General features: G+C 39.1%; 2 protein-coding genes across 5 annotated transcripts in view; one reads left to right on the top strand and one right to left on the bottom strand.

Moving 5' to 3' along the window:
• Nucleotides 1–249: 249 nt before the first annotated feature.
• Nucleotides 250–13,632, bottom strand: LOC103463879 (Scm polycomb group protein like 2). Of its 3 annotated transcripts, none has more exons than XM_017304213.2 (15): nt 13,361–13,632; nt 11,521–11,603; nt 11,017–11,091; nt 10,381–10,451; nt 8,655–8,889; nt 8,478–8,566; nt 8,157–8,400; nt 5,851–6,113; nt 5,076–5,169; nt 4,748–4,951; nt 4,501–4,662; nt 4,291–4,419; nt 2,436–2,657; nt 1,210–1,367; nt 250–1,127 (listed from the first exon to the last, which is right to left on the bottom strand). In XM_017304213.2, exons 2-15 carry the CDS (start codon nt 11,540–11,542, stop codon nt 1,002–1,004), a joined length of 2,094 nt encoding a protein of 697 aa, XP_017159702.2. In that variant the 5' UTR covers nt 11,543–11,603; nt 13,361–13,632; the 3' UTR covers nt 250–1,001. The 3 variants fall into 3 exon arrangements, with proteins under 3 accessions (XP_017159702.2, XP_081462719.1, XP_081462720.1); XM_081606593.1 differs by having other exon boundaries at nt 11,521–11,613; XM_081606594.1 differs by having other exon boundaries at nt 1,210–1,364; nt 13,361–13,626.
• A 2,492-nt stretch (nt 13,633–16,124) lies between these two features.
• Nucleotides 16,125–25,878, top strand: part of LOC103463880 (cyclin-dependent kinase-like 5) — a 49,398-nt gene continuing 39,644 nt past the window's right edge. For both annotated transcript variants that reach the window (XM_008407560.3, XM_008407561.3), the window contains exons 1-3: nt 16,125–16,273; nt 20,077–20,288; nt 23,864–23,898. In XM_008407560.3, coding sequence (XP_008405782.1) covers nt 20,195–20,288; nt 23,864–23,898 — 129 coding nt within the window. In that variant the 5' untranslated portion in view covers nt 16,125–16,273; nt 20,077–20,194. The remainder of the gene's footprint in view (nt 16,274–20,076; nt 20,289–23,863; nt 23,899–25,878) is intronic.

Raw genomic sequence — 25,878 nt, forward strand, 5'->3', positions numbered from 1 at the left:
TAATACAAGAAGCTAAAGCAATTTTAAAGTTAAACTTCCTGTTTTACAGCAACTGCTCTCTCACACACATGGTGTGACGTTGCCTCTGACATAAATAGCTTATAAGCAGGAACTGTAGAATAAGGTATATTATACCTAATAAAGAGAGATTGACAAAAACTGAAGATCAGACATTGGCTACGGGATTCTGATCGGAGCATCTTTACCAATGAGAGGCAATTTCGAACCCGCTAAGACACAAAAATATAGTTAATGATTCCAAAACCATCCAGCTCATTAAAAAAAATAAAAAATAGATAACGTTATTCCTGGCAATGACACTGACAGAATCTGTGAAAATGTCTGTCTGCACAGCGCGGCATCCTTCAGGCAGATGATATACTTATAGGCAGATAAGTAGGGAATGAAAATAACTAACGCAACAGTACAGACAAAAGCATAGAAATTCTCTTCTGGAGTATGAAGAACGTTTCATGTTTGCTTTTTGTTTTTCTCAGTATACGAATCCTTTCTCATTAGGTAGAAATTCAACAGTAATAATAATAATAATAATAACAATAATAATAATAAAAAACATTCTCCATCTTTGGGGATCCAAAAATCAGGATCAAAACATTTCAGCTCCATTAAAAAAAAAAAAAAAAGGGGAAAAAAGTCGTCGCCTCTGTGATGCAACGTAAACACTACAGGGATCATTCTTGCTTTGGGATTTCTTAGAAGTCAGCGTTTGTTTATTAGACTTGAACGGCTTTTTATTCGCTGATGAGGGGGGATGAGGTAATGCGTCAGCGATGCACGGCGCACTTCTTTTTTTTCCTTCCCTCCGCCCCTCTGCTCTGGAAGTCGCGTTGAAGTCGTAACATCGAAAAGTGCCCCTTCTCCTCCAGAAGGAGTCTAGTGTAACATGTAACCCCTGCGTGGCCCCATGAGTCAGGATCCAGAACCGCTGGCTCTTTCTGGGCTTATTGCTCACATGTCTGATAGAGAATCACAGCTCCTGTTTACAGTTTGCCTTGTTTCAGCCGCTCTATGTGGTGGCAGAGCTTCAGAGCCGGCCCCAGTTTCAGACCCATGTACTTCATGATCATGTCGCTCCGTAGAAGCATCAAGGCCTTTCCATCGATCTCCTACGGAAACAAACAGAGAGACTCGTTACTGACGTAGACAAACCGTCACGCAGACTCCCAGAGTTTCTCCCTGTCAACTTACATGTTTTCTGAATAGCTCTGCGTGAGGCGCCAACGCCGTGGGGTCTGCGTCCCGGACGAACTGCATCACCTCCTCAATGGACCAGCAGGAAGGGTTTTTACTGGGCAGCTGCACATTCTCTCGATCCATCGATTCGGAACTGGTGGTGGAGCTAGCTGCTGCCGAAGAACGAACACACACACACGCACACACCCACACACACGCAGACACACACACAGAATACATGTAGCGTTCTTGCGGAACAATGTCTAAGCAAATTTTGCTGGCCGATTAATTACCCCAGAAATTATTGGGATGAAAGACAATATCGTTTGTTAACTACTAGCATAAAAATGGCATAATAGTGCAAGTGCAAACTCTCAAAGATCAATAAACTAATTTCTGAAGAACATTTAAGACAGGAACAGGCAGAAAATGTTAAATAATCAATATAAATAAGCAAACCAAAAACAAATAAGATGGTTTCTGAAGTGTCTGTTCTTTAGCAATTATGGATTCTGTTTGCAGCTGCGCTTCCATTGCAAACGTGTGCAAATTTTTGTGCTCTGCTAATGTGGGGGGAAAAAACAAAATAAAAATGTGCAATTGTTGTGTTTCCATTACATAAGAAGTGAAATTAAAATCTCGCATAAGTAAGTAAGCTTGTTCATTAAAAATCATGGCAGTGACCATACATACGCAGCGTTTTGGGGAAATCTGAGATTTTCCAGAAGAGTTATGGATTCAATATGTTTGAATGATGCACAACGTTTTATAAACTGTGATTCTGTGAGAGCTCTGGTGGAGCTGCTGCACATTATCCAAACAAACAAAAAACAAAAACAAAATCATCCACCCAACATTACGGAATGTTGGGTGGATGGAAACGCCATAAAATTGGCCATCTACCATTTTGGCCTTTTTGTATTTTGTTGATTAAACATCTCAGTGCTCGTGGACTGTCGCGCCTGTGTGCTGGATTCCCCCCCATGGCTGGTGCCGTTTGTCGCTTCCTGCGTGTTGAGCCCGATACTAAGGAAACGAGAAGCGGCGGAGCAACTTGATGCACCAGAGTGAAGCTTTTTGTCGTCAAGTCTCTTTGGTAGAAAGAGAGAGAGACGCGACAAAGACAAACAAGCACGCACCTGAAAACGATCGCCTTCACTTGAATTATTAATGCGATCTATTGATTTACTGCTTATCGCGACACGTTTACGTGTAAAGCAGCGACGGGACTCGTGGCGTACCTTCGACTCGTCTGAGAGGCTGCGTCGAGCTGAGCTCTGCCGAGTTAGACGAGTGGCGGCGCATCGTGGCGCTGCCGCTGTGATGGTAGAGGCTGCTGGCCTGAGGGTGGTACTCGGAGGAGCTCCGCGCCGTTTGGGGTCGGGGAGTCATGGAGTTGGAAGCAGAGTCCATGTATCGCTGCTCCTTGATGTGGCCGTTCTCTTCGTGTGGCAGAGTCTCTGCTGAAAGGGGGGAAAACATAAAGAGGTTTTCAAAACCGTCGGCCTTTTCACGGTGTTTGGTTTCAGTCCGCGTGCGCTTCTAATCCTGAAACTACACGCAAAGGCATTTCTGCTCCCGAAATAGAGCTACTGAGCAAAAACAGCAGCTCTCTGCGCTGACACTTTGCAGACGCTTAAACGCATTTCTGACACACGCATTTATGGGGGAATCTATATTTAGGTAAATTACAGACAGAGTAAATACCAGAGCTGTTTGCGTCACATAGGTTGTGTGAGGAGAAAAAAAAATGTCTGGTGAAATGTTACTGCAGAAGAAAACAGCAGATCTTTCATTGACCTGTCCTGATCAGTGATCAGCTGGGAAGCCTGTCGCAGTAAGCAGTTTCTCTCATGATAAACTAAAATGAGCTCGATAATTTCCACGCTGACGATTCATATTTTTTGAAGAGCTCTTTTGTTTACAAAGATTTCATTTATTGTTTGGGCTGTGTGTGGTTTTTATGTTTTGGTTCTGGTTGTCATGTTTTATTTTGGACATAGAAAATGTCTTTCAGTCAGTGTGGTGTGTTCTGTACAAAATTAAAGTTTATTGGTCTCTCAGAGGACAAGCTTGATTACGCCGTTATCAATGTTAATTGAAAATAGTCTCCAAATGATAATATCATCGGTTATCGCAATAATTAGTGGGACAATTTATTGTCCAGCATAATTTGATATCTTGACAAGGTAATGCGCCTGAACCTAAAACTCTACCAGGTCACAGTGATAACAACAGCCTTCAGTGTAGAAGTCCTAAGTAAAACTCAAAAGTTGGCCATTTTCAGAATCAGCTTGGTTTTATTGACATTGCCGATACCGATACTTATTAAGTATGATATCGTCAAACTTCTGGCATTGAGGCGTTAATGTGTGTTTTTTTTTTTATTTTATTTGTAGAATTATTTTGTTAAAATCTAAGAAACAATTTAGATAGTTTATAGGCGTCTACAAAATACTTCAGTGACATATTTACACGATAAGCAGAAACAATAGAAAAACAAATAAAATTTTTGTGCTTTTTTTTTCAAAATAAAGTGCAAAAAACTATCGTTTGAGAGAAAATTCAAGCAAAGTCATTTTATGGTAGAGTTGGAAAACTGTAATACCAAAATAAAATAAAAACTTCAAGAGAAGTCGTGAAAGAAAAGTAGAAATCTTACCAGGCTAGTATCGATGCGATACAACGATATTTTGGATCAATCTGCCCATCTCTAGTTTTTCTACTAACAGGAGGGCTGAACATATTCAAGAAAAGTTGCTCAGTTTAATCATTTTGATCTTCCACCCTGAACATGGTGAAAGGCTGACAGGCTTTTAAATTAATAAGCTGGAAATGCCAGGCAATTTTTTCCCATAAAGATTTTTATTTACCCATTCTTTGTTAATGAAAATAAAAAAACTGAAATATCTTTCAGAGTTTCAATGGTGAGAATTGGCTACATCAGCTGGGCTTACAGCAATCTGCTTTCTGAATTCAGCGCAGAAATACAGCAAACGGAAAATGCTAAATTGTAGCAGTTTGCAGCATTTCCTGGATTTCCTCTAGGCTTTTTATAGAGTGAAATAAAAAAAAAATTAGAAATATGAGCGGTACCTTCAGATGGGTGAGCCTCGGCTCGTAGATGTTTGGGGGAGAGAGGGGCGGCGTATGGAGGAGAGACCCCTGAGAGGCTGCGTTTACCATCCCGGGCCAGAGAGGGAACATCAAGCGCCTCTTCTTTCACTGGAAGCCAAGAGATTTAGGAAAAAACTCATTTTATGAACAGTACAAGACCGCTGCGTGCAGCTCGGCCGATTAATTTACCAGACTTGTTCCTGTCGTAGGAGGCGTAGTGGCTGAACGGCTGGCTGCTGAACAGGTTGTCACACTGAAGGTGACGGCACATGCTCTCTAGGAAGCGTAACACGAAGGAAGCACTGGAGGCAGACGGCAGTTTGATCACACGGACACCGCCGTCTGTTCTCACTTTGAAGACATTTTCAAGCTAAAGTCATTAAATATGCTCCTTTTTTCCCTCCCCATGATGCAAAACCTTATCTGTATTTTTTACCTTTGACAGCTTCGCCTCCCCCTGAGTCACTCTGCAGAGCGCTGAGAAGGACTTTTGGCTGGTAGGCGCAGTCTATACATGACTGGACCACTTGTTGGAGCACGGCGTTCACTGGCCCCGGCCCAAAGTGGTCCGGAAGGCGCTGCATCTGCTTCCTGTCCAAGTGGGGGCCGCAGTTCCCGTGCTTATTCACGTACACGCACACTGAGGGCGGGACAGGAACACAAAGAGGCGCATTGAACGGATCGGGCCCAGCTGAGCGGAGTCTCTAAGTCGAAGCCAAACGTCCAGCGGCGCCGCAGGGAGGCAAACGACGGTGGAGCCGTACCTGTTGAAACCACCGAGTTGAGGCAGGGAGGGTTTTCTTGTGGAACCTGGATGCCTGGCAGCTGCGTCGGGCTCTGCAGAAGCTTGGACTTTCGCTACAGAAACAGTAGAAATGCTTTAGAATTCAAATAAATTGTTGGAACTGCAGAACAGGGTATCTAGAAATCTCAGAAAGACACATTTAAGACTTTTAATGCCACTATGAATGACATTTAAGACCGAAATATGTATAAATATAGGAGGTGATTGGGGGATCCTGATATATTACAATAAAGGATAGTAACATTTTTTTAAATTCTGCAGTCTCTTGTTCTTCTCACACTGCATGTGACTCTCCAGAGCTGTAACACACGTTGTGACCTAGCTTAAAAGTTGAATTTTTGCACAGAATGCATCTATCTTCATGTGGATTGGCAACAGAAATGAGCGAGAGTCGGAAACAAACATCGTCAATCAATAAATTTAAGCCTGAAAGAGTCGACACACGGATGGTGACGTCGCTCCCTCTTCGTTTATCAGCGGCAGTAAAACGGGCGCTGACATTTTTGTCTGTGAAATTTTGCGCTTGTACGACACAAGAAAGATGAAAACCTTTAAACTTTTGATGCTGTCTTTTGCCTGACGGGGGCGGAAACTACATTTATAAAAATAAATACTTTCATGATCAAATTTAAAACCTGTAATTAATGTATTTATGGTCAACTTAAATTAAGACACCAAATAAAGAACTTAAAACATTTTAAGGCTTTAATTGATATGATTCCGGGTTTGCTCACCTTACTTCCTGATTTGGGTCCTCTTTTCTTGTGAACCCGGGGCATCAGCGGCGTGTCGTTGGGAACCGCTCCATTGTGGGAAGCCGCGGCCTCCGCCACGGCTTTGAGCAGAGCGAGCGTCTCGCTCTTGGGCCGACGGCCTCTCACCCCCTTCCTCACGGGCAGTGCGGGTAGAGTGGGGTATCTGTAGGGCAACTGCATGGAGCGCCTGCTGGGTTTGGAGGGCGACGACGGCAGGATCTGCAGGTTCTTCGGAAGAGTAACTGAAAGCACAGCGGAGAGAAGACGAACATGAGGAGAGAGGACAAAACTTCTGTCACATTTCAATTTATCTCTCGGTTTTGATCAAAACACACACAAAAAAAGTCTATCAATTATCAACTATAAAACAAAAGTGAAGACAGATTTACTAAATATCGTAGAGAAAAAAAACAAATGTACTTTTTTCAGTTTTAGCAGAATATCTCTTTTTAATAATAGGTCTACATTTTCATTTGATAAACCTACAAATTCATCTAAGTTCATATTTAGTTTGTCAGATTTTGAACCCGTTTCAGGCATAGTTTGGAACTGTGCTGTTGTGAAACTCTGAAAACGTAAAGCTAGTTATTTTAAGAAATTATCTGGAAACAAAGATAGACGACTAAAAATTAATTTAGCAATTTTTTCCCACCATACAGTTCTGGGAGTGAGTCAAAAGAACATTTCTGTTGTTGTCCACTCCAAACCTGTGGCTTATTCCTGAGCAGAACGTTGTAACAGAAACATAAAACCCTTCAGTGAGGATCGTAAATCTCGATGTATTTTGTTGGAGAGTCTTCTGCTCTCTCTACCCACTCAGTCTGAGACGCGGCGTAACAGACACAGGACAGACCTGCCTTAATGTAAACGGGTGAAATGTGAAGCACATAAATTGTCCTCCTGCTCCGTCCCACCCAGACAGCCACACTAACACACCGTCAGAAAGCGCTGCGTCGTTTCTGCACATCAATTCTCTCGGCTCAGTGCTTACCATATGCCTTCCTGCATTTCATCCAAACTTTCCAAGACATCCAAAAGGAAATCTGAACCTTCAAACTCACACAGACTTATTTGGAACTTCAGGCAGAGAGAAAAAAAAAAAAAATACTCATCCAGAGCAAACAGATGGTGTATGAAAATATATCACCGCTTTTGTAGAGCAAATCTGACATGCTAAAAGCAACAATCTTGTTTGCCTGTTCTCTATGCAGACAAAACGCATTAAAAAAATGAAGCTCTGCTGTTTTTTTCAACCATCTACCAACATAAATCAATACATTTTGACATTACATAGGTGGGATTGTTAAAATGTTCAATATAAACAGCATTCTCAGTTTCTACAGATAATTTATTCCAGGCTTATACTTTTTCGGTAGGTCAATGCTGAAATTGTTGGTAATTTTCAGAAATCTTCAACCATGCATTTGCTTAGCAAATATTAATAAAATAAAGGTAAATTCTTTGAAGTACAATTTGTGACCTTTTTTCTGCACAGTAAACAACTCTGACCCAAATGAAGAACCTTCTGGAACCCCACAAGTAAACTTCAACAAAGGTTTTTCCACAAACCATGTTTTTTTACATTTTATTTGGAATGTGATAAAATATTACATTTGTTACATTCGTCTAATAATGTATTATTAGACGATTGCTAATAATACGATTAGCAATCGTATTATTACGATTGCTAATCGTACATTAGCAATCCTATTATTACGATTGCTAATCGTAATAATAGTTACGATTAGCATCGAGTTGTCAGAACATAACTTAATGGTTGATCAGAAAGGATCAACAATCAATGCAAAAATCTTTATTGACACGACAGTCAACATATCCTACTTCTAAATTGTTGAGCAGCTTTTTATAATGTTTCTACTGGCGTTTTCAAAAATATTTCAGTTTTTTGTAGCACTAAGGACAGGACCAGTTCAACTTGATTTGATGCTCAAAAAGTCCCCAAAAATTTGTGAAGCTGCCTTATTTTTTATTTTTGAAAGAGTCAAAAACAAAAATACTGACATGAAAACAGTTAGAACTCAGAGTCTGATGTGTCACAGAAAGCTACAAAAGCACATAAAATAAAAGCACAGAATAAAATAGGGAAATGAATAATTTCCCCACACTTTCCCAGACATTTAAAGGACTGTAAAGGAAGGTTTAAGTTGCTGCGCTGCAACTCGACGGGGAAGATTGAATCAAACACTGTTTACAAACAACAACTTCCTCCCACAACCCTAACATCTGACGCAAATATCTGCTGCCACCTAGAGTCCAACACTTACCACTGTTGCCTGGTGGCTGGAGACTGTGCTTGGTGAGGGAGCACCAGCCCACGGGGAAGATGTCCCTGGAGTCGTACTTGCACCAGTAATCAAAGGCCCCCCTCCAGCCGTCGAACATGATAAACACCTCGTCGCCTCTCACTTCTCCGATGGTGGCGGGGCAGATGAGGTACGGGTTCTTCTTGTCCACCGCCTCCAGCTTCATGCCTGGCTTGAAGCCGTTTTGAGGAGATCTCAGAGGTTCCTAAGGAACAAAATTAATATGTTTAAAACGTCGGAGCGCCGCTGTGATTTCAGAGTTTTTAAGGAGTCGGTACAAACCTTTTTGAAGGCTGTCACTGGTGCCATCTCTGCTCCGTTCAGGGTTCTCAACAGGAACATGGGCCAGGAGGAGGCATTCATACGAAATCCTGCAGGAGAGAAGAAGAATCTAGGACACGAGCAGCTGCAGGACGCTTTTGTCTGAGGTTCAGCGATGCGTCGCAGTGTCGGGCTTACCCAGCGGCGGCTGCAGCATGTCTCCGTTCTTTTCGCAGGTGCCGATAGGCTGGATGTCGGACGAGTCCACCAGCCTCCAGAAGTCGTTGCTGTTGTCGCTGCCGTCCAGGCGGAGACGGAGACGAACCCCGGTTAAGCCCATCACCGTGGCGATACAAACCGAGGTGGAATTGCGAGGGTCGTGAGCCTCGAGCTTCATGCCCACTTTGAAGTCGTTGGAAGGAGGGACGCTAGCCTGCAGACGCAGTGTGATAGGTTTACGACACTTATACCTCAGGCAAAAGAAGCACAGTTTAGGTTAACAGTATAAAGTCACCCAAATAAGACCTAGATAAATCATTCATCAATCTAATATGTTAGTATCTTAAGAAGTGTAATATAACTTTGATAACTTATTTTTGTGTTTTTCAAGCCAGGCCTGATTAAATATTTTTTTTAGTAAATGTAAAAACAAAGAACAAATTACACCTCGTGAAGTAAAACCTGGACATATTCAGGACGTTTAGGGACTAAACCTTATACATCAGAGAATAGATTTTAAAATACTTCTGTTAGTTTATAAAACACTGAATGACAAAGCACCACAATACATTAACCCTCCAGCAGTCAATTTGACCTCACAAGCTTTTTACACAGGGTCTGATCCAGCGTGCGCTTTTATAAGGGTTTTTTTTTTGTGTGGTTTTGGGAACTGACGTTCTGACGGGACAACATCTTGCTTCCCCGTTGTCCGACCGTGACGTCTGCTGCACTCCTCCTGAGCATTAAGCTAACACTTTGCTGGAGGGTTAAGGATCTGCTGTTATTGCATAAATCTTCCAGACCACTCAGGTCTTCTGGTTCTGGTTCCGCTCTGCATCCCCAGAACCAGAACCAAACATGGAGAAACAGCACTCAGTTTTTACGCTCCACAAATCTGGAACAAATTTCCAGAAAACTGCAAAATTGCCAAAAAATTTAGTTCATTTAAATCACCTAGAGTTGTGATTTATCAGTAAGTTTGGAGTATATTTGCTTGATGATCTTGGAGTTGGCTTTTGACAAAATGTGATGTTTATTTCTTGTTTCATAATTAGTTTCTATGTGATATTTTTTATGATGTAAAGCACTTTGAACTATCTTGTTCCACAAAAATGTTACACAATAAACTTGACTCTGCTATTAGATGTAAGGCTTTAAGTTATCAAAGCAATTTTTCTAGACTAAGCTCAATATTTATAGAGACATGAAATAATAACAAATATCCAAATCGAAAGCCTTCCAAGACGCAAACGTCTAATTTCAGTCTGGATTCATATGGGTCCCTCCGTATTTCAGCCGTTTCTGTCTTCAAGTGAGACGTTTTAAAGAAAACCTGTTGAAACCGACCTGCTCTGGTGTCATTTTCCCCGCACTTTGACAACTTACTGTTCAAGGCTATTTTCTATAATCGTCTTGTAGGAAAATGTGTTTACACGACATAAATAAATAATATCTACTAGCAGCAGGTCACATAGCTGGTTTGGTCTGTTATATTTACTATCTCTCACAATTTATCAAAATTACTACAAAGAGGAATAAAAACCAAATGCAATAGTTAACTACACGAGGCTGAAATGTTTTCTTTACAGGTAAGAAATGGAGGTGTGAATTTAGTGAAGAGCCAGTCATATCTGCAGCTTTTTAAACTGTCTTGTTTACAGACGTTTTTTTCCAAAGATCAAACTTCAGCTTCAGTAAAGCTTACCTGACGAAAGCAGCCTGCTGGCGCCGGTGTGGACGAGGTTTCCTTCAGGTATTTTTCCCAGCTGAACACATCTAGATGAAAAAAGTCAAAGTGCTGACGGTAATAACAGCTGAAAAAACCTGAATGAAACATTTGTAGTCCATGAAAGATTCCACTTCATGGCTTTAATGGATTGGTTCGGATTGAATTCTTAAAATTTAGAAGCTAACATGCTTCCCCACAGTAAATCCTTTTGAATAAATGACACACTTGTATTTCCTTGTACTTATTTTAATTATGAAAAAAGGCACCTGCTGGTTAACAATAAATATATATTAAAAGAAAAAAAAAAATCAAAAATACTTCAGCAATTTTATGCCGTATGCTATATCTATATCTCAGTCAGATTCACGAGAGGGGTGTTTTTTCTGCTCATGTTTCGGGTTCATGATTATACAAAAACCGACGCACCATAACCTGTGCCGAAAAAAACCCACATCTATTATTAAACTAATGCAAGGAGACGAATGTTTACCATGTCATACTTAAAAGAACTTGACTAAATAAACACATTCAAATGAAGCAAAATCAAGTTGGAAATAAGACACGAGAGAGACATCAAATCTAATAATGAAATGTCAAAACAGTAACGTTTACCTTTAGTTGCTGCAGGGGTCGTACCTGGCATTGGGAGCGGCTTTCCCAGTTTCTCTTTTTTGCCATCTTTCTGGTCTGAACAGAGAAAGTGCAAAAAGAAATGATGCCTTTATCTGGATGACAAGTTAGAATAAAATGTGTAACATATCAATTTCAATGGATTAAATCAATCAGGTAATATTATATAATCCTAAATTTGAAGATTTTGTTGGAAAAAAAAAACAACGTACATTCTAATATGTGAAAATACTGATATGAATACAAAGCACATACAGACAATATTTAGTTCTGAAGTGATTTTAGTGACACAAAACTACATGACGTCTTAATAGCAGTTAGTGAAATTGTTTCCCACACACTTTAAACTCAACTGAAGCAGCCAGGTAGATGTTTCCCAGCACCTAACGCTTCCAAAACAACATTTTTAAGCTCAACCCTGGATCTGTAAAACCTCCAGCATACTGTTTACATCAAACAAAGTAGGAAAAAAAGCCAAATTCTTGCCTTTTAGTGGAGTCTTTCCCATGTTGACGGATGAGGATGCCGTTAGGACGATAAACGGCGTGCGGGATGTTCACCCAGTTTGTCTGCGAAAATCGACAAACACAAGAGATTAAAATCAGAGATACTTAATGCTTCAAATCAAATCCATCATCCGAATTTCAAGGTGCGCAATGTCGCAATCGTTTTGCGTAAATGCAATAATGAGAGGTACACTGCGTTGATGTTCATCATCAAGTGGACAAAATATGGTGCAAAAGTGGCATCAGCAAGAACTGGACATCTTTCCAAAATGGATGAAAAGACAGGAGGAAAAAAATCTGTCATTAAAAGTCCAAAGAAGCCTCCAGTGAGACTAAGTGAGCTGCAAGAACATCTGGCAAACATTGGCTGTTTCACATTACAATAACCTGTTTTTCCTCATATCTCTGGAGTCTTTGTTAAATTTGCAAATAATAATACAAAATCTCATTTGAAGTCTCCTAAAGCTTGTGGGAAAATGTGACGCTATTCCTGGATGTTATGGCCACAAACAGCAGATTAAAACAGAAACACCACGCCCACATTTTGAAGCATGGTGGTGGCAGCATGTTGCTTTGGGTTTGAACCATTGCTAATGCCTGTCAATTTCTGCTGGAAAAAAAGAGCTTAGTATGAACTTATAATAATGTTTTGAAATAGAGCCCAGAACTGAATCAGAGAGAATTTCTCTGATTTGAAATGACTGGAAACTGTAATAAAATAAAATAAAGTGCTTCAACAATGTATTAGTTTATACAACTCAGACTGCAGTTCAATTAATTAAGTTACACATAACTGAAAATGCTTAACTTGATGTTATTTTTTTACATCACAAAAACTTGAAATTTCAACAGGGGGGATGAAGATTTTTTTTATTTCCACTGTAAACCTAAAAAAGAAAGTATAAATGTGCCGTTTAGCGGCTACAGTAGTGTGGTTTTCCAGTAACCCACTCCCACTGAGACAGGAAGCGTGCAGCGGACCGGGGCTTTTTCACGAGCTCCAGAGGCCAGGCCCGTGGGGTGTGCTGGGACGGCCCGTGGGGTGTGCTGGGACAGCCCTCGACTCTGTGTACATTCCCTCAACTTCTCCATGTTTCAGTGAACGTAACTCTCCTCTGAGACCAAAAATGTCACAACAATGTCTGCTGAGAATAATAATAGTAATAAAAATCTCACAACAACTAAAGTTAAGCTTCTATGTTTTTTTAACTTTTGAGTTAAAAAAATGCTAAATATTTCACGTTGAAGGTAAAAAGACTTTGTATTGATATTTTTTTGAAGTCAAATTCATGTTACTGATATCTAGGTACACTGTTATTACTAATATTAGTAGCTAAAGTTACAACATAACCGAAACATTTCACCACGTAGAAAAGCACTCTTTCGGGTTTGGCATTTCACAATATTTAACTCTCAAACTTGTTGTTCCTTGTCCACCGTCGGTATGTGTCACCCATCAGCAGCCTGCTAGTGTTTACTTGGTACCAGACTACGGGGATAAATATCGAGACGGGTTTACTTTCAATTAATTATTGCGCTAACATTTATTTCTGCATTACATTTGTGCTTCTAAAATACGTAGACGACGCCAACATGAACCACTTGCAGGTAATAGTCTGGGCCCAATGTTGACAACTGGAAGCGCTCGGTTGGCTAGCCACGGCTGCTGGCTAATAACTGGGCAGGCTAACCTTAGCCTTAACCTTCTTACAGCAGTTTCTTCCACATCATGAAGCAGAATTACGTGTTTTTGGACTCGACTAGCTCTAAGTTTAAAATTTCTTAAAATGTATATCATTTACTTTAACGAACGAACTTACAAGTGCCGTCTTTTTTTCGACTGAAGATCCACTTTTTTCTATTCGTCAGCTGCCATTTTTCGCAAATGTAGTGTATGCTTACACGCATGTAATTTATGCCGAAGATAGTATTGTAGCGAGGAAGAGTCACGAGACGAGAAACTGGACGACGCTGTGCTCAACAAGGGGCTTCTCTACTCCAATAAACACATGTGTGGTTCACGAGCCTGTCCAACCAGAGAGAGGTTTACTCAACTTGTCCAATCAGCGTCTAGACTGCGCCGGGCAAACTTTTGGGATGCGATAAATAAATTGGAGTTATCCATCTTTCTTCGATGTTTTTTTCATACAGGATCTTTGTCATGGATTCTCCTGCTGTGGTTCAAAACAGAAAAAAATGGAAACATGGATGTAAATTACATTTTGGCAACTTTAACAACATCTTCGTGAATGAAAAAAATCCTAATAATTGCGCTGCTGAGGAAATACGTCACGTGACGTGATGGAAATTACATAACCCGTAAAAGCGTAACAGTTATCTAAATATATATATATTTATATATAAACACCCACACAATAAATTGTAATAATATAAAACAGATATTTTCTGTCTTTGGGAAACATTAAGCATATGGAAAAACGTGTGCTAAACAATCACACTCTGCGTAAGAGCACAGTCGTTACATTTCAACAGTGAATGTTTGGAAAAGTTTCCACAGGTCACAGTGCAAACTTTCATTATTATAAGAGCTAACGGTGCGTCATCACATGAACCAGTCTGCAAATGATTCATAATCCAAGTCCGGTTTCTTTTCAAACTGCCGTGGTTTCCCCACCCACCTTTTTTCCGTAAGAGTTTACATCATCTGCCCTATTAATCAAATTGATAAGTCGAAAATTATCAGTTCAAATCTGCGAATCCTTTCTCAGAAATCTTTTATTGTTTGTGGAAATGGACATGAAGCACAAACTGACAACAATACAAGTTGAAACAATATCTTTTCTCTTATATGTGCACCACGTTCAGTTAAATCACAGTTTTACAACACAAAAATATGTTTACTCAATATATTTTTCTACAACTCTTTTGTGTTTTCTATATTGTTTTCAGTTTTCTGCATTTAAAATACCTGTCTGCCTGATTTTCTTTTTAACTACTCTTCTGGCTAATCACTTACTATTTTATTTATTTTTTATAATAATTGAAGTATTGAATTTAAATTTAATTTAATTTAATTGTATTTGAGGTTACCTATATAATGACCAGCAAAAAAATCCATGTCAAAAATGTTAATATTTTACACCTGCAGCTTACCAATCAAACAAGGTTTTGTTTCTCTATTGCTATTGCAAAAAAAAAAAAAAAAAGAGAGAGATATGCTCCACTTCTACTTATTGGTTTTTTTATACTTGGATGAAGTCATGATTGTTTCACTGGACTTTTTGCATTTTCATCTTGTTGCATTCCCTGCAGGACACGATGGCTGAATTATTTCATAATTTTTCCATTTCATTGCATTAAAATGCTTTTTCGACATCATCAGCAAAGCTTTAGAATGTGAAATTTACAGAATGTTGACAAAAACACTCCTAAAATTGACATTTTCAAGTATCAAGTTTGATTTTTAAAAGTTTGCATTTATTTTTCAGTTTAATGTCTACTGTTAGATGCAGTCAATAAGACGTCACTGCAAATTTTCCTAAATTTCCAACATTGATTGTTTTGTATATAAAATGTTAGACTGATTATTATTATTATTGCAGTATGTAACAAAAATGCACACATAATAGTTAAATGTTTTTTCATGACTTTGCAGCAATTCTCCATACTGTCCTTGCATGTGGCAACGGTGGAAAGAAATGAAACCTTTGAAACAAGGAAGGAAAAGCACTTCCAGCAAAACCAAACATGGTCCAAAATCTAAGCCCATAAAGTTAGCAGTGGCAGCACCTCAGTTGACAATCCCAGAAAATACATAAATATACAAATCACTGGTCCAGTTAGTTGTAGCTCCTTCAATAGTTCTGCCTACTGAGTGTAAGCAGAGCTGTTTTTTTTTTTTTTTTTTTTTTTTTAGTTGTTTGTTTTTACTTTTATACCTGCCAGCGTTAATCGTTTGTACGTAGGATATTATTTTCCCAAACGGACAAATAACAGGAAATTGCTGATTTTATCTCTCAGTTACAGGTCAAATCCTGAAGGTGGCAGCATACGCCAGGAGAAACGCAGAGAAAGTTTTCCAGAGTGCTAAAGTTGGCATGAGACATAAAGATAAACACAGATGCTGCAGAGATTTAGCTTGTAATTTTCCCAACTCTAACAATAACTGGGAAGTTCTACCTATTCACAACTATGAGCTCAGCATAGATTGAGTGTAGTGTGAATGCCGGGGCATTCACACTACAAAGTAAATAGTTAATAAGCCAGCGCAAACACCTGCCCCTGTCTTTTGTCATGTTTTATTTCACACTGAAGGAATTTATGGCCCCCCACATATTTTTTAATGATATACTTTTCCTGCAGCTACAAGCCCTCGGTAATGACCCCTGGGTGAATTATGTTATCATAGTGGACGCAGGGTGTGATTTTGTGAATTATGTAATAGAGAATTTGGAATAATCATTTCCCACTTCACACGAAACACCCTCACAGACCGCAACACTGTTCTTTCCCCCTCTCTCCCCGTGAAGCCGTAGAACTCTCTCTGATTGGCCCTCACGGAGGGGGCGTACACATAAACAAGCGCTCGGACGTCTCTCATTGGTCGACGGCGGCGCCCGTCAAAGCTGTTGCCTGGGCGATGCGCTTGCAGCTTGTCAACCGCACGATCCAGTTACTGTAGCCGCTTGCTGCAATGAAAACATCGTCGTTGGTGGGTGGATATAAGTATGGGCCTGGTTCCATCATTTTTTGCCCCCCAAAACACTGACTGAGTGAGTAGTTTCTGTTATCTTATCGAGACGAGACTTGTCAGCTCTTTGTGGAGCGAGAATATTTTAAATACCAAAACAAAAATGGGAAAAGCTTGCGGTTTGTTTTGGGCTAATTTGTTGTAAGGTATGTTTGAGGGAACCAGAATAGACACAAGTGGTTCTGTGAGAGCCCAATTAGAGCGAGACCAGGTTAGAAAGCTGCTAATGAGGCACTTCATATTAAGTTATCCTGATAGCCACTGTCTGTTTGACTTGTTGGATTTTATTGCTCTGCATTAAAAATGAGGCTGTTACATTTATCCTGTGGGCAGTCGCTGCTGCTAACACACATACACCACACAGGCTCCCACACACACAATTTGCCCTGATGTTTAGTGCGTTGAGAATGATAGAAAGGCGTCAGGACGAGTCCATGTGAAATACTAGTATCTGTTTTTCTTATATCTTCATTATTATGTTGCATTTGTGTTCTACTTTCGTGGAGCCTTCAAAAAATATTTTGTGACGTTGTTATACAGAGAGAAATACTCATCAGTTTGTCTAATTTTAATGAGCACAGATCCGTTTCAGCGTCGGTAATAACTGTGATGGCTTATGGAGTCCTAATAGTGCCAAAAATTTTATCAATAAATACGTCAATAATCACTTTTTACAGTGCCTTTGCAAAACTATCCCCACCTTTTAATCTGTTGAGTGTATATATATATATATATATATATATATATATATATATATATATATATATATATATATATATATATATATATATATATTTAGTGGGTGTGTGTGTACGTTTAGATTTTGTGTGTTATACCATCACAGTAGAAATGGGAGGAAATTGCTGAGTTTTCAAAATATAACATATGTAAACAGCTCAATAGTGTGGCATGCATTCGTTTTTAATCTCTTTTACTCAAAATAAGTCAGACAGGTTATGAAGAAAGCAGGGTTAGAATTGAAAACAGCATTTCAAAGAGCACCGTTCAGTCCAGAGAAGCAGCCACAGTAACTTTGGAAAAGCTGCACCAACACAGAGCTCAGGTGAGGGAATCTGTTGACAAATCTTTAAATTATTGAAAATATGACAGAATTTTTCAAATGTAATAAAAAAAAATTCTCAGAACTTCTCAGAAAAATATTAGACATTTGGTTAAATTATTGTCAATAAATTAAGGAGAGCAGGTATTGCCAGTTCTTGGATTGATAAATGACAAAAACAATAAAACCACCTGAAAAAGAACAGAGCTGTTATTTAGAGTAAGACCTCTGACATTTGAGAATAACGAGTTTATTTATATAAATGTTGATATAAAAGTTAGTTTAATTCCACTGAATAAGGAACATTAACTATCCTTAAAAAGCAGACTTTATTGATAGCTTCCGGATCACACGGTTTTGTTTTCGTCTTGCGTTTCAAAATGACACAGCGGCTGGTAGCACTGTGCACTTCTGCATGTTCTGCTTTAAACTAAACTATGTTTGTGTACAATTTCCTGTATGTCATTAGTTAAATACGGTTGAGAGAAAATACAGAAAAACCTAACTACAGTATACGCTTACCTAAATATGCCTTATTAATCCAAAAATAACTTCTTTTTTTTTTTAAGTTCCTTGTGTTTATTTTTACATTTTTACCATAATGATTAAAGTTTATGGTCGGGGTTACAAGTGACTTTATCAGTATAATTGCCTGCTAACCAATCAGAGGATACATTTAAACAACTTAAGTTTGAATAGGACCAACTAAACAACAATAAATGCCGAACTGGTTTTCTACTTACATTAAATTTGAACAACGGATACATTCCTTTATTTATTAAATTATTGCTTCCAATTGGATATTAATGAGGACATATGCAAATAATCAATTGCTGATTTATTTATTATTATTATTATTTTGGCACTTTTGGCACTCGATACACACCACATGTATAGGCTTTGCCGTCAATTTGACACATTCCCTCCATTACCACGCATGAGTCATTCTGTTTATACAGACAGAAATATAAGGTCCAAGGCGATGCTCAGTGCCTTCCTGATCATATAAGCCTTCTGGATGTAAGGAAATGGTTTAAATCTGCTCTAAAACCTAAAGGTTGCATGCCAAGTGATACGATAACACATGACTGCAGGTGACTAAATTAAATGTGTGTGTGTGTGTGTTTAATAATATGTCCTTCTTTAAAATTGGCAACAGTTGCTGTCAGTTCACCCTCATCGATGCTTCGCTGGCTGAGTGAGATAAGACCACACAGCAATATTTAGCGATCGGGGAGACAGAGTTTATTTTTGGTGCCAAGGTTTTGCATAGTGATGAGCGGCCCCAGTGGCCACAGCACCGTAGGAGACTGGGAGTGTGAGTAGGCAATGGTTAAGTCCTTGAGCTCTCCAGCAAGGGGAAGATGAAATGGGGAAAGTGGTATCTGGAGCCTTATCTGATTCAATAAGCATAAAAAGAGTGCGTGGATATCAGAGGAGGAGCTTTAATCACGTTAAGGATGTGTGTGTATGTTTCTGTTTCGTTCTGCTGAAAAAGTAGGAACAGTAGAAGAAGTCTGATTGCACATCTAAAGCTCAACATTTTCTTATTTTGTTAATAAAGTTCTTGTCGGTTTTTGGTACGTACGCAATCTTTAGAGTTCCCCACAGTCTGTGTTGCGTGGTGTCTTCAGTTGCTCCTGAGCTGTGTTATTTATGCTAATATTCCTAATAATATAATCAGTTATAGTCTAATGGGTAATACTTAAGACTTAAGTTATGAGGCAGAACGTTCGCGGTATAAACTGGGAGCGAGGAAATTGAATAATTAGGGCATTTTACAGGCGAGGGAGGTATGTTAAAAGAGGATTATAAATGGTGGGATCCACTGGTTTTGGGACTGTGATTTAAAGCCTTCGCTGTGCTCATTTAGATCCTTCTTTATGCCCATCTTCTCACCAGACTTCAGCTTGAAAAGGGGGGCAGAACTGAACTGTGTGAAGAGTTCACTTCATTTCTGACAAAGATACTTGCAGTACGATAACAGCAGTAAAGGCGCCATGTGGTTTGGAGGGGTAGTTTCTCAGTTAAGCCAGCCAGCAATCCCTGGATGTCATACTGTAGGTATTTATTATAAAATCCATTGGTCTGAATGGTAATGTCTCTGCGTTAGGGAGCCTTATATGCAAACATTAAAGGAAGTGAGAGAAATAACACGTCAGTTATAAACAAGGTTTTTTCCACTGAGGGTTTATAATCTGATTATTTCACTAGTAGTTTCTCGTTAATATGAAGGAATTATTTACCTAAAACAAGCTCCTATAACTTGCTGAAAAGTTACTTGTTAGTCAGTTTTGTCTTTTTTCAAGTGTACTGAGATAGAACCAAAAATAATTGGTAGGGTTTTGTGTTTTTCCAGTGTAGAAAGTCTGTTGTTATATAACTTTATAACAGAGATAGGTGGCACTTTGTTAGTTTTTGCACCATGACTCCAAATTTACCCCCTTATTTTGTGTTGAGTGAACCAGAGGTTAGTTAGGGGTGGTGCTGAGTTACTCTATCCTTAGTTCAGTTGAACAGATTTTTTTCTGGCATCTCATTTTAAGGATTTTGAACATTAGGAACGGCATGATGGTGAATTTAAGCAGTTTTGAAAACTGTGAAGTGTAGTATGCATTGGTGCTAGTAACTGCTCCTACTGTAGATAGTAGTTTACACCATGATTTTTGTCATGATGATGGTTTAAGCAGTTTTCCCTAGTAATACTGTCTGCTACCATTAGAGCTGTTTACGCAGTTTTAATCTGGTGCTGTGCTTTTCTGCAGGTGAAGACGAGAAGGCATGAGGTCCACATTATGGATTATAGCAGATGTGGCCGTCTGTGGGGCTGCCAGCTGGCCGCCGCATGCCGTCTTGTAGCCAGGGCCCCCGTGCCTCAGCTCCATGCACCTCACACATCATACCTTTGACTTGATGAAGATTCCTGACATCTGTGATGTAATGAATAAATTTGAAGTCCTTGGAATTGTGGGTGAAGGTAAGGTTAACTATTTGTTTTTATTAGACTTGTAAAAAACAGTGAGTACAAACCAGAAACCAGATCAAGCTTTTTGTTTTTATTTCTGGTTACAACCATGATTAACCTAAAGATACTCTGCATCTAATCATGAGTCTGAGCTGTCTTTGCAAAGAACGTTCAAAACATCCTTTAGATGTGCAAAACACAAGTAATATCGACACACATAATTTTCCTTCTACTTACCAATAATATGCCGTTTCCTGTTGGTCTGTAATATAAAATCTTAATAAAATACAAATTATTTGTTTTTAACCTGTAAAAAAATATGAAAATGTTTATTGGGCACTCCAATTGCTTAATTTATTTAAATCATTGAACTAGATGTCTACAAAGAAGTTTAACAGAATTGCGTCTCACAGTGTCGGAGTAGCTGTTTGACTTTAGTCCTATTTTTTGTAGACATTCGCTCCAATTGTTTTTGGTTGAGGCGTTTTCACAATTATTCCCTCTGCTTTTGGATGCTGCGGGCCAGTTGCTTTTTCACGTTGTTGGTGCGTAACCGTAGCAACAAGGTAGCGTTTTCTTACAGCCAGGAGTATCTGATTAGCATCTCAAAAGCCAAAATAATACCTGAACTGCGACCGCCAAAATCCCAGATGAGATGAAGAGGAGGGTTCATGGACGCGGGGCAAAACCAGAGAGCAGAGACAGAAGGAGGAAGTTCAGTCCGTCTCTTTCATCGATAATAATGGGCCGTAATCAGAGCCCTGACTCAGCCTCTTTCTGCCCGGCATCCTAACCACACCGACCAGAGATACAAAGAGGAACAGCAAAAGCAAACCAGGTGGATTAGCAGAGCTCGCCAAATACTCACGGTGTCACCCAGGATATGTTACAGTGGAACATCGTTTCTGCTGCCAGGAAGTTGAGCCCTTAGCATGTTATGATGGTCATGATGCAGCAACAGTCTTCAGTCAGAGGCCTCTTCTGATTCACTGCAAAACTGACTGCTACTGGAGAGTCTTCCTGCCCACAGTGTCACCATCCACAATGACTCTGTGAAGATTCTTGCATAAAATGAGTTATATCCAAATATCCAAAATAAATAAACAAAAACAACAGAAAAAGCAAATAAAATAAATGACGAATTCTCCGCAAACAGAATTGTCCTTCAGAAGAAAAGAGCTGGTTGAGACCAAAGCAGCAGACTTTTTGTATCCTGTTCTTGGTAGAAAGAGAGAAAAACAATAAGTCATGCAAATGGAAATCAACAAGCTCGTTTTCATCTGTCATGCGATTGATTGATTTGTTGCTTATTGCAACAGGCCATGCAGCAAGTTTTATGCAGTTGCTTTACGTTGCAGTGAGTTTTGTATAAAACACGCATTCCGCATTTCCAAAGTGTCCTCAGCTTCAGTGGACCACCGTGGTCCGAGAGTTCGGTCCCTCTGAAAAGCTCCTTCTGGCTCGTCTTTTGCCTCGAGCGGCTCACTCAGTGTAAAGTTGCAGCAGCTCTGAAGCGAGGCCACCCACTTGTCCCGGTTTTCAAGCTCCTACACTGACATTTAGAATGTGTGTGTAGCGTGCCGCTAGAGGACACGGGGAAACTTTGAGTTAGAGATTTAAAAAGCTGAGTGCCTCTCCAGCGATGAGTCGCTCAGGAAGGAAGGAGCCCTGCGCTTTTAGGGCCACATTAAAATATAAAGCTGTACAAGTTTGTCTGTCTCACGTCAACTTCAGCCTCTGCCTTCGCGCTTGTGGTCCAAACGTGTTCCTCTTGGTTCAGCGCTATTGATTTTGTCCTCCATTGATCGGGGGTCCAGTCAATTTTGCTAATGACTTAGGGCTAAGTGCTTTATGTAGGTTCACCCCAGCAATTAAAAGCTCTCTTATGTAACTATCTCTGCTATTTATTTATTTTTTTAAATTTTTTTTAAGAAGATGGTCGTGAGTAGGAAATACATTAGTGGGGTTAGCGTCTTTTAGCACACATTCTAAAACGATGCTTTTGTTTTTCTTGCTTGGTGTTTGGTGCAAAGTTACAATTCCTCACAAATGTGTTCATAACTCCTTGAACTTTTCTCATCGCAGGCACAAAATTCAAAGTTTTCCTGTCCTTTATATTATTTTGTTACAAAATATAATCTGAGGAATTTGTCACGCATTTGTATTCCCAGAGAAATAACGCTATCGTGCTGTGGGGGCGATTCTTTTCTCCAGTTTTGATTGAGCAGTGATAATCCATCAGGATAAAAACTCTTTTTTTGTGTGTATTTTCTCCATCTAATCCGACTGACTTTGAGCTATTTTGCAAAAGAGAATGGGGAAAATTTTGACAAATGTGAATTTTAGAGACGATATAAATGCTTTAGAGACTTATGTTAGTAAAACATTTTCAAAGCTATGGTTAATTAATTTTCTACGTCAGATGATGTACTACTTAACAAATCAGTTACTATGTGAAACTCACAACTTAAACTCATGGGTTTTAATATTAATGCTAGAGCAAGGTATTGTATTTTAGAGCAGAAGCTTGCTAATAATGAAGAAGCAGTTTATCTCATTTTACATCATCAATTAATTTTTATTTTTTTTTTATAAAAAGAAACAACTTTGGGGATAAACTTGAACATAAGAATTTACATCAAAAGAAAATTATTCCATTAATAAAATGTTTCTTTGATGCATTTGATTTAAATTGATGAGTACTAAATATTTAGCGATTGATCACAAATTAACAAATAGAAACTTCTATGCACCACAAATCTGGAACAAATCGTGAAACAGCCGAATCACCTTTAAGTCTAGACTAAAAACAACCCACATGTTTAGAGTTGCATTTGTGCCACAATAAATGAAACACTAACCAACAATTTGATGTGTAAATGACGAAAATGTGATGTTTCGATTGTTGATTTTTTTTGTGTGTGTGTTTTTATGATGTAAAACACTTTGAACTACCTTGTTGCTGAAATGTGCGACACAAATAAACTTGACTGATTGATTGATAGAAGCAGCAAAAATATTTGTGGTGTCAACAAGCACAGGGTTTTGTCCTCAGCATGTTAAAGTTGTCGGCGTTTTGCTGTTTTAGATTTGCAACCCTTTAGCCTGGATGTATTTACTGCATATTAGAGCAGCTTCCTGCTGAGACGGACGACCAGCTCACAAACTGGAGAAGGAGCACAGAGCAGTTTGTCATGTGCCTGCTCAGTCCAAGTCTGGTGTCCCCCAGGGGACACAAGTTTGGGACTGCCAGGGTCGATAACGTCAGAACCACACCAGCTCGCCAACACTCTGTCCTATTACTGAACACCCTGTGCTTTTCCAGGTTAAAGATGTTCTTAATGTAATCACATTTAGGTGTAAGAAGTTGACAAAAACAAACAAAAAAAGGTTTAAAATACTTTGTTGTTTTTAGACACTTGCTTCGCTACCTTGACCGGTGCATTAGAAGTTACATATATGCACTTATAATTATTTCTATCAGCTGGAGGATGTTACTGCCCGTTCAGTTAATCTGAATGCATGACTGGGTGTGAGTAGAAATAGCTGTGATAAGTCATTATTAACATGTTTTGCTTTTGTTTCAGGTGCTTACGGTGTTGTTCTGAAGTGCAGACAAAAGGTAAGATCAAAACTTTGATTGCATTCATGTCCTTTATATTATTATACACATAAAAAATGGTTTCAGAATGATTGCTTAATTATTACTTTAGGACGGATGTTCCAATCAGGACTTTTGGTACATTGATACCTTGTATATGCTACAAAATAACACAACATTTCACCTGTATTACATGTTTTATGTTAGTACTTTTTAGATTAAGGATTTTGTAGATCTTTTTCTTTACAGGAACTGATATTTTCCTCCAATTTGACCTAAAATAACATACCAAAATAAGGTTAACGAAGCTAAGAAAGCTGCTATAACATCTCGTAGCATGTCACCTGAAACGCTCCCATCTGAATCATTCATTCTGAACATATATTTGACTCCACACTTTAGGTTACATGCATCTCCATGTGAATGAACTGACAGTTTTTGAGATTATTTAAAGCTTTCGCAATATCCGGTTTCAGATTTATTGGTTTGTTAAAAGGGAGCCATGCTAACAGTTTGCACACTCTCACTCAATGATTCGTGGGTTCGATCTGGTCTTCCGTCATACTTTATCGAAGCACAACGCTAACCTTAGCACATTTAGTTTTTGTTCTAATATTATTCATTGATAATGTGTTCCATGAAATATTTCAGTGCTGTTGCAGATACTGTTGTGCAGACAATACTTTGTTTTCCTGATTCATAAACGTAGCACTTTTTATTGAACATCATAAATGTTAAGAGTAGAGTTTTGGCTGCTCTCTGTGCAGTTCTCCTGGGACACCTCTGCTGTTGTCCGCTCCTTAGTAAGGAAAGTGGCTATTTGCTGGCCGAAAAGTCACCAGAAGTTGCTAGATGACCTCAACACCTAATTTGCATAATTCATAGTGTCCCTAAAATTGCAGCAGACGTCGTGGGAGAGATGAATAATATTTTGAGCGTGACAATAAGGGAGTAAAACCTCAAATTTATCTACAAATGAACTTTCTTTTAGTTGATCGCTGATCCATCCATCCTCAAGTGGATCAATCCATCACTTACTTGAGTCAATTTTGTTTATTTTTTGTACATGATTTTCTATTTTTAGAATTCTTTGTCAGCTTTCCAATGGGGGTGCTTTTATTTTCTTTTTAAACCTATAACCATAGTAGCGATTGACAATTATATATACTCTTTTGTGCACCATCTATATTTCATTAAGTCGACCAAAAGGAGACAAAAAAAATGTAGTGATTTATTTTAGACAAAAAATATTGCACATTTTCATTCTGCTCTTCGCCAATGCCCGATCTAGAAAGTTTTTATATATCGGACCGACACGGATATTAATATTGTATCGGTGCATCTCTAGTTATGTAAGATGAGGAATGTTTTGAGTGAGGCATTTAGAGGGTTCTGTGACCTGACCCATTAGTCTTGATGTAGGAAAGTACCAAAAGGCTTCTAAACGCTGGAATACTGGTTGTAATCATTTTGCGTGAGACGGAGCTGCGCTGGGAAAATGTGTCTTTTAATTTACTCCTTCTGTTTTCGTTTCTGCCAAAATGGCTCCCGGTTCGTCTTGTTGTCGTTTATTTTGTTTTTGTGTCCCCTTTTTTCGAGAAGCAGGGACACAAACACTGCTGCATAAAAGAAAAATAGGAAGCCCATGAAAAGTAAGACAGCCCACACTGCAGTAACAGCCCTGTCATCTTAGCTCGTTTAAAGGAAGATGCCGTGGCAGAAATTGACAGCAATCCAATATGAGTGAGAGAAATTGCCTCCTACTTACAGAAATCTGTAAAAAAAAAAAAAAGGAGACAAAACATTTTCTCAACCTCCTTATTCAAAGTTCTTGATGGTTTTGTTCTCGCTCTGCAAACTGTTCGTCTGCCCTCATTACGTTGTCGAATCAGCGATATCACTCAGTGCCGCCGCATTTTTCAATGCCAGGGAGTTGAGTTTAAACCTAAGAAATGTAACACTAGTTTTTCAGCAAGCATTGTGAAACGATTGAGGAGAATT

The sequence above is a fragment of the Poecilia reticulata genome, chromosome 4, assembly GCF_904066995.2.
Source record: "Poecilia reticulata chromosome 4, P_reticulata-male-v2, whole genome shotgun sequence".
Lineage (NCBI taxonomy): Eukaryota > Metazoa > Chordata > Actinopteri > Cyprinodontiformes > Poeciliidae > Poecilia > Poecilia reticulata.